Below are 16,537 nucleotides of genomic sequence, written 5' to 3' on the forward strand. Positions count from 1 at the left end.
TAAGATTAGATGACTTGATAGAAGGAAAGCGCGGAGCACAGTGGCCAGCACCCACTATTTCCCAAGTTTTGTGCTGGTCACTCCATTACCAGACCTATACTAAGTAACCATGTTGTTATTAAAGAATATTCCTAGTAAAATGAAACTGAAACCTTAACTCTTCTTGTTTAACTTCAAAAAGGCCAACATGCAAATACTAACTATCGGCCTTTGGGGCAGACAGTTTTTTATGGGTTTACCACTTCATTGTTCATATTCAGCACCTTCTGGGTGGGACCCCGTGGATTTGATGAGGAAACAAAAAACTGGGTCATTGCTCTCAAGGAGCTATTTAAGACTGACCTAGTTTCCTCATCTGTAATCAAAATGGGAATGCTTGAGGAGCTATTTAATGAGAATAAAGTGATGTGTCCTGCTGGGCTACAAGTACTGTACAGAAGTCACGGGCTCTGAAATAAACCAGAGGATTCTCTACCTAGGTGGGCTCAGGGAGCCCCAACCGTGGATTCCCACTGCCACTGAGGACTTTCCTATGGAGAAGAGGCCAGAGGGCTCTGGCCAGGCGGGCTGAAGGTTTGCAGACCCCAAAGCCAGTGAGGGAAGAGACTAGGTGCACAACCCCTCCAGGCTAGAGTTGTCCCTGGAGCCAGGACATGCCATGCACCCACCATGCGCGTCCCCTCGGTTGCACGCTGACCACTCTGAGCTCTCCAGGGTGGCGGGTCATGCAGGCCTTCTCCACCTGGCCCGGTGCTCTTGCAGGTGGCTAGCACCCCTAACCTGGGAAACAAGGGGAGCCTCTACTTCCTGAGTCCACCTGTCCACCTGAACTTTGAGGCAGGGCTCCTGAACGCACAATAAGTATAAAGACATTTATGAAATAGCTTGTTAACCATCCTGTCACCATCACTGACTGCAGCCATGAAATTAAAAGATGCTTGCTCCTTGGAAGAAAAGCTATGACCAACCTAGACAGCGTATTAAAAAACATTACTTTGCTAACAAAGGTCCGTCTAATCAAAGCTATGGTTTTTCCAGTAGTCGTGTATGGATGTGAGAGTTGGACTATAAAAAAAGCTAAGCGCCAAAGAATTGATGCTTTTGAACTGTGGTGTTGGAGAAGACTCTTGAGAGTCCCTTGGACAGCAAGGAAATCCAACAAGTCCATCCTAAAGGAAAGCAGTCCTGAATGTTCATTGGAAGGACTGACGCTGAAGCTGAAACTCCAATACTTTGGCCACCTGATGAGAACTGACTCACCTGAAAAGACCCTGATGCTGGGAAAAATAGAAAGCAGGAGGAGAAGGGGACGACAGAGGATGAGATGGTTGGATGGTATCACCGAGTGGATGGACATGAGTTTGAATAAACTCCGGGAATTGGTGATGGACAGTGAGGCCTGGTGTGCTGCAGTCCATGGGGTCGCAAAGAGTCGGACACGACTGACCGACTGGATGAACTGATTAACCATCCTGTCAAAGCAGTATTTTAGTAAATAAGAAAGACGTATGCAAGCTGTAAGCCCACTGGGAACGCAGATACACTGAGGTCGGCGCCAACGTAAGGGATCGAGGGGAAACGAGCCTCCGAGTGCCGCACCACCTGTAGCGGCCGGAGCCGGGGGAGCAGCCGCTGCGCGCCCTTTTCTGTCGGAGGACTTGAAGCCGCCAGCCGGAAACGCTCTCCTCCTAACTTCGCCTTTCCTTTAAAGCCGGGAGTCAACGCCCCGCCCACTACGGAAAGCGAAGAGGGTCTCACCCGGGAGCCCGCTTGCGGGCTGCTGCCGCCAAACCTCATCAGTCGGCGGCTCGGTACAGGTAAAGCTAAAGGCCAGGGGCGCTGCGAGAGTGAGGGGACCTACGGCGGGAAGACGGGGTCGTAGGAGTGGGCCTGCGGGGCATGCGGCCTGGCGCTCGGCCATGTCGTCGTCCTTGGAAGGCCAGTGCCGCCCACCTGCCGGCGGACTCACAGGATGTAAACTTGTCTTAGAGCCCGGGCTAGGCCAGGCGCCAGTCCTTCCGGGCCCTACGTCTTCCGTCCGGCTATCTTGGCGCACGTACGGGAACTCGCGCACGCACGCATGCCGGACGTCGCTACGCCCGTCTCCTGCCCGGGCGCGCCGCGGCGTGGGGGGTGGGGGGGCGTGGCAGTCGCAAGCGCACCTGATTGGTCCGTTCGGCGCGCGTAGCCCCGCCCCTCGGTTCCTGGCTCCCCTCCTGGCTCCCCTCCTGGCAGGTGAGACAGCGCAGATACTCGCAGACCCTTGCTGTTTGCGGCCGTCCAAGGAGGGATGCTGGAGGAAAGTCGCTGAACCATCTGAAATTTCTTTTTCTCTTTTTACCCCCGTTTATCATTTACTGGCCTTCCCGGCATAAGGCTCCTTGAAGTAAAAACATTTTCTTACTGAATAGCCCGTTCCGAGAGCACGCTGTGAGGTTTTACTGTGCTAGGCGCGGTTCCGGGAAGGGTATGCCACGTGTGTTCCTTGCTTCACAGAACTCACCGTCTAGTGAAGGAGAGAATCTGCAATAATCACAAAATTATAATCGTGGAAAGAGAGGTTATACTGTGGAAATACTTGACCGTTGAGCTCGAAAAACAAATGGGGGGGGGCACTTTCAGGGGAGATCTGGCTTAGTCTTGGAGGTGATCAGAGAAATGCACTGAGAAAGGCAGCGCTTGACAGAAAGGGAGTTCCCTAAACCAAGGGGGAAGAGCATTCAAGATCAGCAAGGCCAGTGTGGTTTAGGCATAAAGGAAGTTTGGTGTGGAATGAGGCGGGAATGGCCTTTTGGCCTCCTGAAAGCTGTAGGTCTTTAGTCTGCAGGCAGTTTTAAGGTGGGCGGGCACTGCGTGTGGAGCCAGCAGCAGCAGTGCAGAGGGGAGGACTGCAGAGTTCAAGGTGCAAGAGCCTAGTTAGGAGACTGATGGTGGGAGGTGTCCTCAGGAGGGTGGTGGCGATGAACATAGAGAGAAGTAGGTGGATTTGATTGGTGTTTGGAAATAACATTGAGGAGCCTTGGTGTTGGATTAGCTGGGGGAGTGCGGGAGAGCAGACCTGGAAAAGATGCTGGTCACTGAGATAGGGGTTTTGGAAGGTGAGATGACGGATTAGAATAATAATATAAGGATTAAGTACATCTTTTAGTATTGAGTTTTGAGCTCAGGGTTTAAAAGCTTTTTAAAAAATGTTTTCTGGATGCTTATTTCAATAAAATAAAAATAAAATTTAAAATTTTATGGTTAAAGAAATGTGGTTAAGTAATTAGCCAAGATATTATGTTGACTTTTCCCAGTGTTTTTAGTCACTATTCTGACTCTTAAACAGCCCATCTCGTTATGGAGAATACTTTGTGCAAAACCAGAGCCAGGAGACAGCAACCTGCAGGCCTGGGGTTGGCGGTGCTCAGCCCCTACCAGAGGGGCAGGGGGCAGGCCTCCAGGCAGAAGGACTTAGTGAAACTCCTTTGGAAGGAGTGACAGAGGCTTCTTAAACGTCATCAGAATTGGAAAAATTAATTTCATAAATATTTAGTCCACTAGAATCCATGTAACTTTTGATTCAACCTCCCAAGAAATAATATCAATATATAACATTAGCTATGTAGGAAAGAAAAGCAGTGAGTGAACAAATAAATAGAAGTTATTTTCATCTCGTCAGTTGATAGGAGTTTGGTTACAGAGGTCTTGTCAAAGTATATGCTTAAGACTTGTACATGTCATTATTTGTAAATTTTGTCTCAAATTGAAAAGAGTTGTAAAGGAATACTGAACTCTAGGTAATGATATGCATGCTGAAGTACTTGAGGGTAAAATGTAGCAGTGTCTGCAGCTTACTTTGAAATGTTTCAAAACATAATAAAATGGATGGAAAGAAGAATAAATGTACATACACCAAGGAGAGCAACAGTGGAATCTAGGTGAATGAGTATCGGCGTGTTGACTGTATAGTATTTTAACTTTCCTGAATATTTAAGCATTTTCATAATAAAAGTTGGGAAAGTAGTCTTATAATAGGGAAGTGCCTCCGTATTCCAGTTAATCATTAAAGAGATATTGCCTGCAAGCTTAAATTACACAGTGGTCCATCTTTAGGAATCCTGCCTCCCAGGTGAAGCTCAAATACCTTTGTTCAGCTCACAGAAAACACCTTGTCCAGTCCCACCTCTGAATGACTGCAAGGAGGAAGAAATAAACACATCCCCTCCTCTGGAGCTTGGCTGGAACCTGGACTTTACCCCCTTCCCTTTTCATTTAAAAGAAGACAGAATTCTAACTCAGGGAAGTTGGTTCTTTGGGACATGAGTCCATCATCTCAGACTGCTGGCTTTCCAACAAAGTCACCAAAGTCAACAAATCTATCGATTTGTTGGTCTGTCGTGTGGTGAGCAGTACAAGCTTGGACTTGGTAACAGTCCTCAAAGAATGTGATTCCTTTGAGACAACTGAAGACTGATGTGACAGTGTGAAGGACGCAGCCCTAAGCTCACCTGAAACACACAGCACGTGGAAGTGCCACACATTGCAGGACTGCCCACTTTATGGCTTAATGTTTACATTCCAGTTCTTATGGAATATGTGGACCAAACACCAGAATTCCCCTGTTGTATACATCTGAAATAATGTAACTTTTTCTTATATCATCTAGGACAGTCAGGGATGATGCAGAAGAGTCCTGGGAAGTGGAGTGAGGACAGAAAGTAGCAGGAGCTGCAGAAGAGGAGCCACAAACATAGGAAACAGGCCCTGGGGATGCCTGTCAGTCTGTCCTCCGGTGCTCAGAGGATGTGGAGTTTTTCAGTGATCCTGTCTCAAGTAAGTAAAGAACAACAGCAAAAAAGAAGCCTTCTGTTCTCTCTAGAAAGTGGAGTTAGCTACTCAATTAAAACTACCAGTAGATGCAGCTGATACAGCACAGCATGATTTCAGTAAGGTCTGAATAAACACAAAATCAGAAATGGATATCTCATACTATCAAATTATGCATTTTAAGTAACTGACTTTAAGGTAACTGGCTCTTAAAATATTTTTGGATGTCTCAGAAACTATAGTTTTGTGAGTGGCCAGGTGTACCAGTATTGTCATAAGAACATAACCATTTTCATTTTGATAGATCTGATTCATTGAGGCTGTTATATGTTTGACAGAGACATCTTATCAGAGAAATGGGCTTTCTATTTTGCATCAATCTTGAAAGGTTAAGGGTACCCCAAGACATCTCAGTGTTAAGTTACTTGAATCCACTTATACTATAATGTTTTATTACTTACTTTCTTATGCCATCTTTTTCTGGGGGTCCTAACCCAGGAGCTGTTAACAGAAGAGGGGTAAGGACACATTGTGTGTTCTGAAAATACATCCCCAGATGATGCTGGTGGGCCTCCAGCTTCTGAGAGCCCTTCTCTAAAATACACATTAGCTTTTAGCTACTTTGGTTAGCAGAAAGTTGTACACATTCTACCTTAAACTGAAATCATCGCCATTTACTAGATAAGGCACTTTTAGACTTGATCTTATGAAAACCAGATGGAGAAAGAAAGGCAATTTGCATTTAAAAAAAAGTCAGACCATTAAGTTTGTAAAGTTCCTTAGACATAGGCTCTGCTTAAACAGACTTACAGCTAATGAAAGGAATATTTGTTAAGGATACATAAAGTCAGAGTGCCAATTTATTAAATTACAGTAAATATACAATTACACAGACTGGAATAGTCATATGGCATGACTAGTGAATTTTTTCCTCCCTGTAGGTTGTTGATTCTTTCTAAAATGAACTTTTTAATTATGAAAAAAAAATTTAAACATAGAAAAGTTGAAAGACTAACAACTAAACACTCATATAAGCATAAGCGAGATTCTGCAGATGTTGCCATAATCACATTTATTTGCTGCTGAACCATTTCAGAGTAAATAAGCAGATGTCATGACTCACTCCCTAAGATTCCCTAAGAATGCCATTTTCATGGCTGAGAAAACAGTACTTTTCTGATAGAGTCTAATCCATCATGAATCTAGGCCATATGCAGTTCTTCCTTCCTTATCCCCACGTGTCTTTTTAATTGCTTCTCTTTAAACATTGAATTTTATGTCTCCTTAGTCTTTTAATTCAAGTTCCCAGTGACACTGATTTTTTTGTAAGGCTTGACGCCACCAGTCTTGTCCCATAGTCTGGGTTCCCAGTGACACTGATTTTTTTGTAAGGCTTGAAGCCACCAGTCTTGTCCCATAGTCTGGATTTGTCAGTGGTTTCCTGTTGTGTCATCTGATTTGTTCCTCTCAGAGTCTGGCCTTTGTATCCTTGAAAACCAGGAGCTCAGTCTAGAGGCTTGACGCTGTTCACGTTCAGCCTTTTCGGCAGTCCCGTTTCACAGAAGGATCACCCGTCCCACAAAAAGACGAGTGTTAGGGTGTCAGTGCTGAGTCTGACCCATTATGGGGTGACAGCTGGAGCATGTGTTTCCTGCTTCCATTTGGAAGTATTCCTTGGGTCACCCTTTGGTACCCCATGAACTCCTTGTTTCCTTATCAGCCTTTTACCCAATGATGTTTGCATCCATCTAGGCCTGAACAAAGAGCCAGACACGACTTAGAGACTGAACAACAAGCCTGAATCGGTGGTCTGACTGGAGATGGGAAAATGGTGGTTTTCAATTAACTTTTATTTTTCTTCTCCAGGTATTAGCTGGCATTCTCCTCTAAAGAACACTTTTCTTCATCGACTGGGGATGATTATAGTTCTCCCTAAAAAGGTAGGATAAATACTTAGTTCTTTTTCTTTAATGACCAATTTCCAAAGTAAGTAGCCAGGGTATTAGTCACATAGAGTTGTGGCTAACTGTCTTTCTCATGGATTTTTGCATGGTTGGTGTGTTGAAATGAATTTCAGTCACTGCTGTGTACATGATTATACATTTGGCCAGTGAGAGTCTCTTCATGCAATCAAGTTGTAAATGAAACATAAACAGAATGATAACTACCAGGGACGTCTGAAGCCTGGATATTTGATGATGTAGAGGAATGATTATTAGTTGGGATGTGCTCCTGTGGTTGTTCAGAAGATAAAAGAGTCCTCAGCTCTTAGAGGTGATGTACTCAATTGTCTGCTGATGAGAGGGGATTTACTGTGAAGTCGTTCCTGGATATTGGGGTCTGGGGAGCAGTTGTTGGTGGAGAGAAAGCACGTTGGCTGACGTGCTGAGGGTCAGGGAGCTGAGCGATGGATGCTTCGGGCTTCCTTTTGCTCTTTCTTCTGTACATGTTTGAGAATTTTCCTGATAAAAAGTTTCTCAATGACTTGTATTTGTTATTTGTCTCTCAGATTTAATATCACAGGTTTTTTCCCCCCAAATCTGTATTTATATGTTTATCTATGTAAAGTTTATTTTGAAGAAATATGTATATCTTCAACTTTGCTGATCTAAAGTTAAAATTTAGCTAGTATTGACGCATAACTGCTTGTAAGTCAAGAAGGTTTAAACCCTTTTAAAATTTGAATAACAGTAAAGAAGCTTAAAAAAAAAAAGGTAAATAGTATTTTTCTACCATTTACCTTTTCCTCTTTTTGGAAAGTGTTTTTAAAGCTTTTTTAAAAAACTGTTATCTTTCAGAAACAGTTTTTATTTTGTAAATACATAGAATTTACTTATTAGTATAAAAAACACTTCCTCCTTATAAAAATTAGAGAATGATAATTAGGAAGAATAGGGGAAAGAAAATCACCGTGTCTTCAACCTTAGGAAAACTTCAGGGTTCTTCTTAAATTCCATCTTTTTCCTGTGCCTAATTTATTTGCTCCTTTGTTCTATGTAATGGATTGCTGATTCATCACACGGGGCACGTGTGCTTTTTCATGATAAACAGAAGTTTTTTCCAGCGTCTTCAGACTTTTTCTGCTTTTTTTGCTTTGGGGGCTTTCTCCATGAATAAGTGTCTGATTGTTTGCTCTTTGAGCAGTAAGTAGCTCAGCTATTGATTTATTTTAATTTTTCAAAGTGGTATGTATTTAATGGTGTTTTATGATTAGTTATTTTAATTTTTTAAAAATTTATTTTAATTGGAGGCTAATTACTTTACAATATTGTAGTGGTTTTTGCCATACATCAACACGAGTCAGTCACGGGTGTACATGTGTTCTGCCATCCTCAATGCCCCCTCCCCACCTCCCTCCCCATCCCATCCCTCTGGGTTGTCCCAGTGCACCAGCTTTGAGTGGCTGCTTCATGCATTGAACTTGGACTGGTGATCTATTTCACATATGGTAATATACGTTTCACTGCTATTGTCTCAAATCATCTCACCCTTGCCTTCTCCCACAGAGTCCAAAAGTCTATTCTTTATATCTGTGTTTCTTTTGCTGTCTCGCATATAGGGTCATTGTTACCATCTTTCTAAATTTCATATATATGCATTAATACACTCTATTGGTGTTTTTCTTTCTGACTTACTTCATTCACTCTGTGTAATAGGCTCCAGTTTCATCCACCTCATTAGAACTGATTCAAATGCGTTCTTTTTAATAGCTGAGTAATATTCCATTGTGTATATGTACCACAGCTTTCTTATCCATTCATCTGCTGATGGACATCTAGGTTGCTTCCATGCCCTAGCTATTGTAAACAGTGCTGCAGTGAACATTGGGGTGCACGTGTCTCTTTCAATTCTGGTTTCCTCGGTGTGTATGCCCAGTGGTGGGATTGCTGGGTCGTTTGGCAGTTCTATTTCCAGTTTTTTAAGGAATCTCCACACTGTTCTCCATAGTGGCTGTACTAGTTTACATTCCCACCATCAGTGTAAGAGGGTTCCCTTTTCTCCACCCCTCTCCAGCATTTGTTTGTAGACTTTTTGATGTGGCTCAGCTATTTAAACCCAGTTTCAGTCCACTCCTGGGGCCTCTGCAGCATCTGCAGGTGGGGGTCCTTCTGCATGAATCCAGGTGCCTCATTCACTGCGGATGAAACATCACAGATCTCGTGGAGGGTGGTAGACATTTGAAATGCCAGCTAGGAACTGTTTTCTTCTTTGGTAAAGCATGGGTCATTTTATTTAAGGTTTATTCATAAATATGACAATATTTTCTCATGGTACTATAGAAAATCGTCAGAAGAAGTTGACACAGTGATATGATCAAATACTCCTGGGAAAAAAGACCCTACGTTTTGAATAAAGGAAGAGGATATAAGGAGGAAAGTTGAGTATTTCTAGAATGGACAGATACCGCACTCACCAGCCTTCTGTGTGGCGGGTGGGGTGATGCACCTGAAGGCCTGGGATAAACGCCCGCAGACACTGCCTCCCTCCTGACCGCCTACTTCGACTCACACTTTCATTCAGCACATATGGTCAGTCCTCCGTATCCACCAGTTCTGCATCCTTGGATGCAACCAGCCATGACTAAAAATACTCAAGGGAAAAAAACTCCAGAAAGTTCCAAAAAGCAAGACTGATTTGCTACGCCAGGCAGCTGTTGACATATCATTTCCACTGTTAGGTTTTTTAAGTAACCTAGAGACGATGTGGTATGTGGGAGGATGTACACAGGTTACATGCAAACACACAGCGTTTTCCATGTAGGACTCGAGCATCTGTGGATTTGGGTGTCTCTGGGGGCCCTGGAATCGACCCCATGAAGATACTGAGGATGCAGCATATAGTGGGGCAGACTCTAGGCGCTGGGTTAAAACCTAGTCGGTTCCTTGCCGTGCTCCTAACCCAGCAGACAGACATGTTTTCTCACGAAGCTTACATGCTGCTAAGGGAAGATCACGAACATTGTGTGCATATGTCAGCAGTGAATGCTTTTAAAGGGCAAAGTGATGGGTTTGCAAGGATGGGGTGTGTCATTTACAGCGTGGACAGGCAGGGCGTCGCTAAGAATTAAATGAAGCGGCATCATCTGAGGGAAAGGATCACAGGGGTGGGGGTGTGTGTGTGCAGTGTCTACAAGAACAGCAAGGAGCCCGCGAGCTCGGAAGAGTGAGTGGAGGAGGTGGGCTGGGTGCTGTGGGCGGAGTGGGGTGGGGTGGGGGAGGGCTCTGAAGTGAGGCGGGGGCCCAGGAGGGCTGTGAGCACAGGGGGGCCATGGTCTGACGTCTGCGCTTTAAGTGTGGCTGATGGGTCATCAGGGGCAAGGACAGCTGCAGGAGGCAGTCAGGAGGCTGGGAGCTGACCCAGGTGGGGGGTGGTCATGGCACTCGGGGGAGGGTGATGGCCAGGGAGGGGACGGGGAGTGGTCGGGTCCTGGTGGCTTTTAGAGGTGGAACAAGGGGATCTGCTGATGAACGGCGAAGAGAAAGAAGGGCCACGGATCACTCAGCTGTTTGGGGATCCCTTAGCTCTGTATCACACATGAAGTGCATGTGTTATAGAGACAGGAGGCCTGAGCTGGGGGTGGGCGAGCAGGTGGAGCTCAGCCCTGCACACGCTGACCCGAGGGTGCTGCCTGGGTGGAGGGCTTGGGCGGGTAGTCACCTCTGCAGGGATGGTGTTCCAGGGATTGCCCTGGGTATCTGAGGGCAGGGCAGTGAGAGTGTGCACCTCCCGTCACTTTCTGTGCCATTTACTGTTCATTTCCCCCCATGTCACTGGTCAACAGTGGGTGTGTGCAGTGGTGACGGGCAGGAGGGCTGGGATACACAGCCCAGGAAGATCTAAGTTGGACCAGAGGGAGTCCCAGCCTTACACACCCCGGCAACGCTCGAGCAGGAGACCCGGGAGCGTCCCCGAGAAGCGCTGCCTGAGGCACCGCGTCCCTCGCGCTCACCTCTGACCAGCCGCCTCCGTGTACCACAGCACCAACCCGTGGGAATGAACAGCTGGGTTTTAATGCTCTTTTCTCCCTGCTTTATAGGATGGCTGCTCTTTTCCTCAAGAAGTTAACATTACAAACCGTAAAGACTGAGAATTACTACATTAGAAGATATTTGGGCAAATACAGCTTACAGGGGCCGGCGCCCACACAGCCATCCCCAAGACCGTCCTGCCTCATTCACGCAAAAGCTTTTAGCACTGAAGACACCCAGGATGAGAGGACAAAGAAAAAAAAGAACGAGACGGCTTTCAGTAGCGTTGGGAGAAAAATCAACGAGCGCATCATTCACGTGCTAGACGAGCAAGGCAACGACCTGGGCCACATGCACCGGGCGAATGTGATCAGGCTAATGGCCGAGCGGGACCTGCGGCTGGTGAAGAGGGACCCCCACGCAGAGCCCCCGCAGTACCAGCTCCTGACAGGCGCACAGATCCACCAGGAGCGGCTGCAGCTCCGAGAGGCGGAGAGGGCCGCGCCCAAGCCGGGTAGGTACCCTGCTCTCTGCTCCCATCTCCCTCGGGCCAGCAGATCTGCAGTTTAAATCGGGCATCTGCCAGGTGCCTGTAACAGCCGGTGAGTAACTGGAGTCCCGTTTTACTACTGTGTCCAGTGTGTGTTTTTCATCCACTTCTGTTCCTTTTCTCCTTGCTACTCTGTGTCCGTCATCTCTTCCTTTACACCTGTGCAAAATGAGGGACAGACAAGGCGACCACCGCCAAAACGACGGGCGCTCTTTTCCCCTCTGGTGGTGGTGGGGCCTCCCAGGGCCAGGACCGCAGAGCGCCACATGGGGTGAGGTGTGGAAGAGGTGGGGATGAGTTCCTGGTCCTGTCCTGGCCTCTCACCTGCCCTGGGTCCCTTCCTCCTTCTCTCCCCTCATCTCTGAGGGGAGGCAGGCAGTTCATTACAGAGAAGCACACTTCCTAACTCTGAAGTCATCCCCAGAGCATCCCCCATGCCCACTGCAACAGGGTAGGAACACTTAACATGTTTTACCAACTCGTCACTTAAACCTTACAGAAGCTGTGAGCTGAATTAAGTGAAGACGTTTATTTTTCATGATGGCTAGTAACTGCTGATCACCAGAGGTCAGAATGTGTCGATTCTCTGACACCACATTTAGCAACAGGGATACTGACTAGAAAACAAAAAATACCCAGAAGAGACCATCTGCGGCGCTAAGGGCATCAAACTGCATCACAGTTAAAAAAGGGTGAACAGCCTGAAAAGCTTGGTTCAGAGGTGACAGAAGAGCTGACAGAGGACTCTGACCAGCTGGTAGGGGCTCTGAGAAGCAAGGAGGTGCTCCTTTTCAGAAAAATTATTTTTATTCAAATTTAAAAAAGATAAAGAAAAAGTACAGTGAACACCTGTTATCCACCACCCAAAATAAGAAAAAAAAAGATTACCTGGTTCTCTTTAAAGGACCATTCCTTTGTTCTTTCATCAAACAATGGTAATGATAAATGGAAGCGTTCCCTGTTTAGGTACTCTTACTTGGCAACCACAAAAGTGGTATTTCACCTTATGTCTGTCTCCTCTATTTAACTGGAGGGTGAAACTTAATACCAGGCAGACAGGAGGGCCTGTAGCAGCACAGACTTTAGGACGAGCTTGTGATAAAACACAGGCCTCACAGACCAGCCCCAGATCTCACTCTTTCAACCCAGGACCCACCCAGACCAAGGAGCTGACCTTTTCTTCAAATATTGGACAACATGATCTGGACACAAAGAGTAAACAGATTCAGCAGTGGATCGAAAAAAAGTACAAAGTCCAGATTACAGTAAAGAAAGCGAAGAGTGCAGATGAGCCCGAGAAAAAAATGGTAAGTGAAAACAGACCTGAGTGACTGCTTGTCTTTGTTTTCTGAACTTAACAAGTACAGCTGTGGAAAACCTGGAGAACGTAAAGGCAGAGAAAAGTAGTAATTCTGCCCAGTCTTGGCGGCAGCTTTCTAACTGGGTTCTCAAAATGCAAAATGCACACTTTTTTCCCACCGTAGCATTTAGTACTTCGCCATGTGAGAACACTTCTTCCTCACTTAAGGGCTATATACTATTCTATTTCACAAACTGTAGAGGGTCCAACATTTAAATAGGAAGACTAGAGACTGTAATGGGTTCATCTTTCTAAGTCCGATTCCTCTTTATAAATGTCTATGAGAAGCATTCAAGTCAAACTTAAGTGTTAGTTTACAGTCCCAGGGTAAGCCTGTGGAGGATCTGTGGATTTTGCTTTTGGAGTTGCACAGCTTAGCAGCAGATAAAGGCAGCATTTACTCCAGTGGTTTTGAGCCTTAGCTCCAGGCTAGAATGACCCAGGCCCTGGGCCCAGTCCAGCCCACCCAGAGCTTGTTTGGAGGTTCTAGCAGGGGAGCGCAGCTACTCGTATACCCTTGACCGAAGACCGGTCCTCCTCTATCGGGGATGGTCGTCCTCTTCGACCGAGCGCGCAGCTTCGGGAGGGACGCACATGGAGCGGTGAGGGAGGAAGGGGACACCCGCCTAGCCAGCCAGATCAGCCGAATCAACCCTGGCGATCAATGGGGTGACAGATGTCGCAACCAGATCGCCCTCACATCCTAGCCCACCCAGAATCTCTAGAACCATGTGTCTGTCTTTTTCTAACCACCTCAATGCCTCTGTGCATAACAGCACAGAGCTGACAATTTGGGGGGATAAGGGCGCCCTGCCAGTGCCCAAACCCACCACTTTGCACTTTTTGTGAGAGGGTGGTCTGGGCCAAACATAGCCTCTCAGTGTCATGACGGGGTATTCAAAATTATCAAGCCTTTAGTATGTTGGACTAGTTACATGGAGTTTGTATAACCACCTGGTTATTGTACAGGTTTCGATCAGCTTAACCAGGTCTATATGATTTGACTTAGCAAATCCCTTATATAGCAATTCAAGAATGCTGGCTTTTATGGGTATCAGATAAGCATGAACACTGCAAGAATCAGAGGTGCTGGTTTTACACTAGCCTTTTGTTTCCTCTTCTAGGAGGAGATGTGTAATCGAATTGTCCAGACCATGTCTGGAATTGCAACCTTCTCATCCCGGCCACAGCCCATCAGAGGAGGCAAGGCTGTGATGTGTGTTCTTCGTCCCTTGAGCAAAAAGGAGGAGACTGCGTGGAGAGCAGCTCCGGGCACCCCGAGAGGAGACACTCTGAACAGGGGAGACGGGAAGGACGGAGCATCTGGTGTCCTGCCCCAGTGACTTTAATAAACACATGCTTCTGGGAGAGAGAACTGCAGTGGCTGGTCTGTGGTCCTCCACACAGCGCAGGTGGATGTGCAGCTGTGGTCAGCATGGCGACGTGGAGCACGCGTGGCCTTCCATGCAGCTCAGCGGCTCCCCATTCCTAGGCAAAGGCACAGCCTGGTCCTGTGTCCTCTTAGGAGGGAGGTACCCACTGAGCCGGGAGGCCAGGCTCCGCTTCCCACGAGACGGCCTCACCTTGGGGAATAAGGAAGACAGAGCCAGTCAGGCTTCGTGTCTGCAGCTTCTGCAGCTAGGTCAACCAACAGCCCATCCAAAGTGTTTTTAAAAAAGGAAAAATCCAGAAAGTTCCAAAAGACAAAGTTTGAATTTGCCATGTGCTGACAACAATTTACACAGCATTTCCATTGTATTAGGTATCATAAGTAACGTAGAGATAATTCATGGTACATAGGAGGATGTGCGGAGGTTACATGCAAATACAGATGACCCTGGGACTCAGGGGTAGGAGGGCAAGGGGGTTAGGCACACGGACACCAGCACAGTCGAAAATGCACATATACTCAAGCTCCTGTGGACTCTGGTATCCTGGGGGGTCCCAGAGCCAACTCCCCATGGATACCAAGGGATGACTAATTCAGAATCAAAACTATCAGAATCGTATGCCTGTCAGGTATGCAACTACCACAGCATACAATAAAACTGTCGTAAATAAGGACGTGAACTCCACCCCACTGCCTTAGTCATACAGACTCACAAACTAATAAGTAGTTGAACTTATGCCAAATAGCATATTTAGCATCTGGTTTAAGCAATTATAATGTTTTAAAATTAACAGCATGCTAAGTCTCAACTTACTTTGATTTTCTTCATGTTGGGGTCATGCACAACAGCATGCCTGCGGAGGCTCTGCTGCAATGAAGGAGAGAGAGACAGTGAGTCTATTTGTGAGACACCTTTGGAGTCTGTTAAAGTCCCCTGAGTTACTCAGCTAAACCAACATCCTTCTTTCTGTTCTGTTCTGCGGAGCGATCTGACCTCTAGCACTGTAGCACACTGCTCCCTCCTCCACTGAAATCCCTGCCTTCCTGGAGGACCCAGATTAGAAGTGTGTGTGCTTCCCGCCTGCAGAGGGGGCAGGGGTGGGAGGGGGCCAGTTCTGAATGGACTCTTCCAAGATGAAGGAGGGAGACTCTTCTAATTGCCCCAGTGTCTACAGCACCCCCAACACCCCTGGAAAACCTGGCCCAGGTCTGGTCTCCTCCGCCCTGATGCTGACCATGACCCTCACCCACCACTGTCTACTGTAGTTCACGGCCACTGCCTGTGACAGCAGCAATGGGGCACAGGTCTGCAGGGCCGGGTCCTGCTCTCAAAATCTGGACTAGTTTCCCGAAGCTCTAAGACCCCACCCCGTCCCCAATCCCCAGAATTTGAATTGCAGTTCAAAAGGACACCCAGGACATCAGGAGACTCTTATGAACAGTACGCATATGGGGTCACTGGGTCTCAAATTTAGTCACCTAAGACTCACCCGGGAAGTTGGTTAGAACACAAATGAGTGGACCCATCCCCCAGACTTCCAAGTCAGTGAGTCTGGAGCAGGTCCTGGATGTGCATTTCTGGCAGGTTCCAGCCATGCTGAGGGCTGGACTTCGAGAACCAAGGGCAGGGGCCCATCTGGTGTTTGCCCAGCTTGGTGGAGAACCACTCCTGCTGGAGCCAGAGTGATGGGCCAGACCCCGCCCCCTGGCCCCCCTATCTCCCGGGAGCCTGGCAGAAAAGATGCAGACCCTAAAGATGGCCCCCCTGCCCCCGGGGTGGGTGGGTGGACAGGGCTCACCTTCATGGCAAAGGTCTTGCCGCAGCCGGCATGCTCGCACACGAAGGGGCGCTGCTCCTCGTGGAAGGAGAGGATGTGGCTCTGGAGGTTGAAGGCAGTGGTGTAGGTGCGGCCGCAGCCAGCCCGTGGACACCGGCACACGTCCCGACTGGGGGCATGCGTCCTCATGTGCTGCCGCAGGAATTCCTTGCGTTTAAACGTTTTCTGGCACACGCCACACCTTATGTCCTCTGGGGGAGCAGAAGATAGGGGAGCCCACGTCCCCGGCGTTAACCATAGAGAAAAAGCTAACATAGAATATCAAGTAATGGGTTGGACACCAGAAACCTGATGACAACACACCAATCAGAATGTCGGGCAGAGGAAACTAACTCCAGTGCTTGCTTGCTTTAAAGTCTGCCTTCAGTTCAGTTCAGTTGCTCAGTCGTGTCCGACTCTTTGCAACCCCATGAACTGTAGCATGCCAGGCCTCTGTCTATCACCAACTCCCAAAGTTTACTCAAACATCATGTCCATTGACTCGGTGATGCCATCCAACCATCTCATCCTCTGTCGTCCCCTTCTCCTCCTGCCCCCAATCCCTCCTAGCATCAGGGTCTTTTCCAATGAGTCAACTCTGCATGAGGTGGCCAAAGTAGTGGAGTTTCAGCTTCAGCATCA

At 47.2% G+C, this 16,537-nt stretch overlaps 2 protein-coding genes across 3 annotated transcripts in view; one reads left to right on the forward strand and one right to left on the reverse strand.

The window, feature by feature from the left end:
* The first annotated feature begins 1,736 nt into the window (after window positions 1-1,736).
* On the forward strand, window positions 1,737-14,031 carry MTIF3 (mitochondrial translational initiation factor 3). Of its 2 annotated transcripts, XM_065901740.1 has the most exons (6): window positions 1,737-1,817; window positions 4,649-4,815; window positions 6,676-6,749; window positions 10,847-11,292; window positions 12,478-12,635; window positions 13,813-14,031. In XM_065901740.1, exons 4-6 carry the CDS (start codon window positions 10,848-10,850, stop codon window positions 14,029-14,031), a joined length of 822 nt encoding a protein of 273 aa, XP_065757812.1. In that variant the 5' UTR covers window positions 1,737-1,817; window positions 4,649-4,815; window positions 6,676-6,749; window position 10,847. The 2 variants fall into 2 exon arrangements, with proteins under 2 accessions (XP_065757812.1, XP_065757813.1); XM_065901741.1 differs by lacking the exon at window positions 6,676-6,749.
* Window positions 12,087-16,537, reverse strand: part of GTF3A (general transcription factor IIIA) — a 31,323-nt gene continuing 26,872 nt past the window's right edge. The window contains exons 10-12 of the mRNA XM_065901794.1: window positions 15,878-16,107; window positions 14,893-14,946; window positions 12,087-14,271 (exon numbers count right to left, since the gene is read on the reverse strand). Of these exons, the coding sequence (XP_065757866.1) occupies window positions 14,119-14,271; window positions 14,893-14,946; window positions 15,878-16,107 (437 nt within the window). The 3' untranslated portion in view covers window positions 12,087-14,118. The remainder of the gene's footprint in view (window positions 14,272-14,892; window positions 14,947-15,877; window positions 16,108-16,537) is intronic.

This window comes from Muntiacus reevesi, chromosome 11 (assembly GCF_963930625.1).
Source record: "Muntiacus reevesi chromosome 11, mMunRee1.1, whole genome shotgun sequence".
NCBI lineage: Eukaryota > Metazoa > Chordata > Mammalia > Artiodactyla > Cervidae > Muntiacus > Muntiacus reevesi.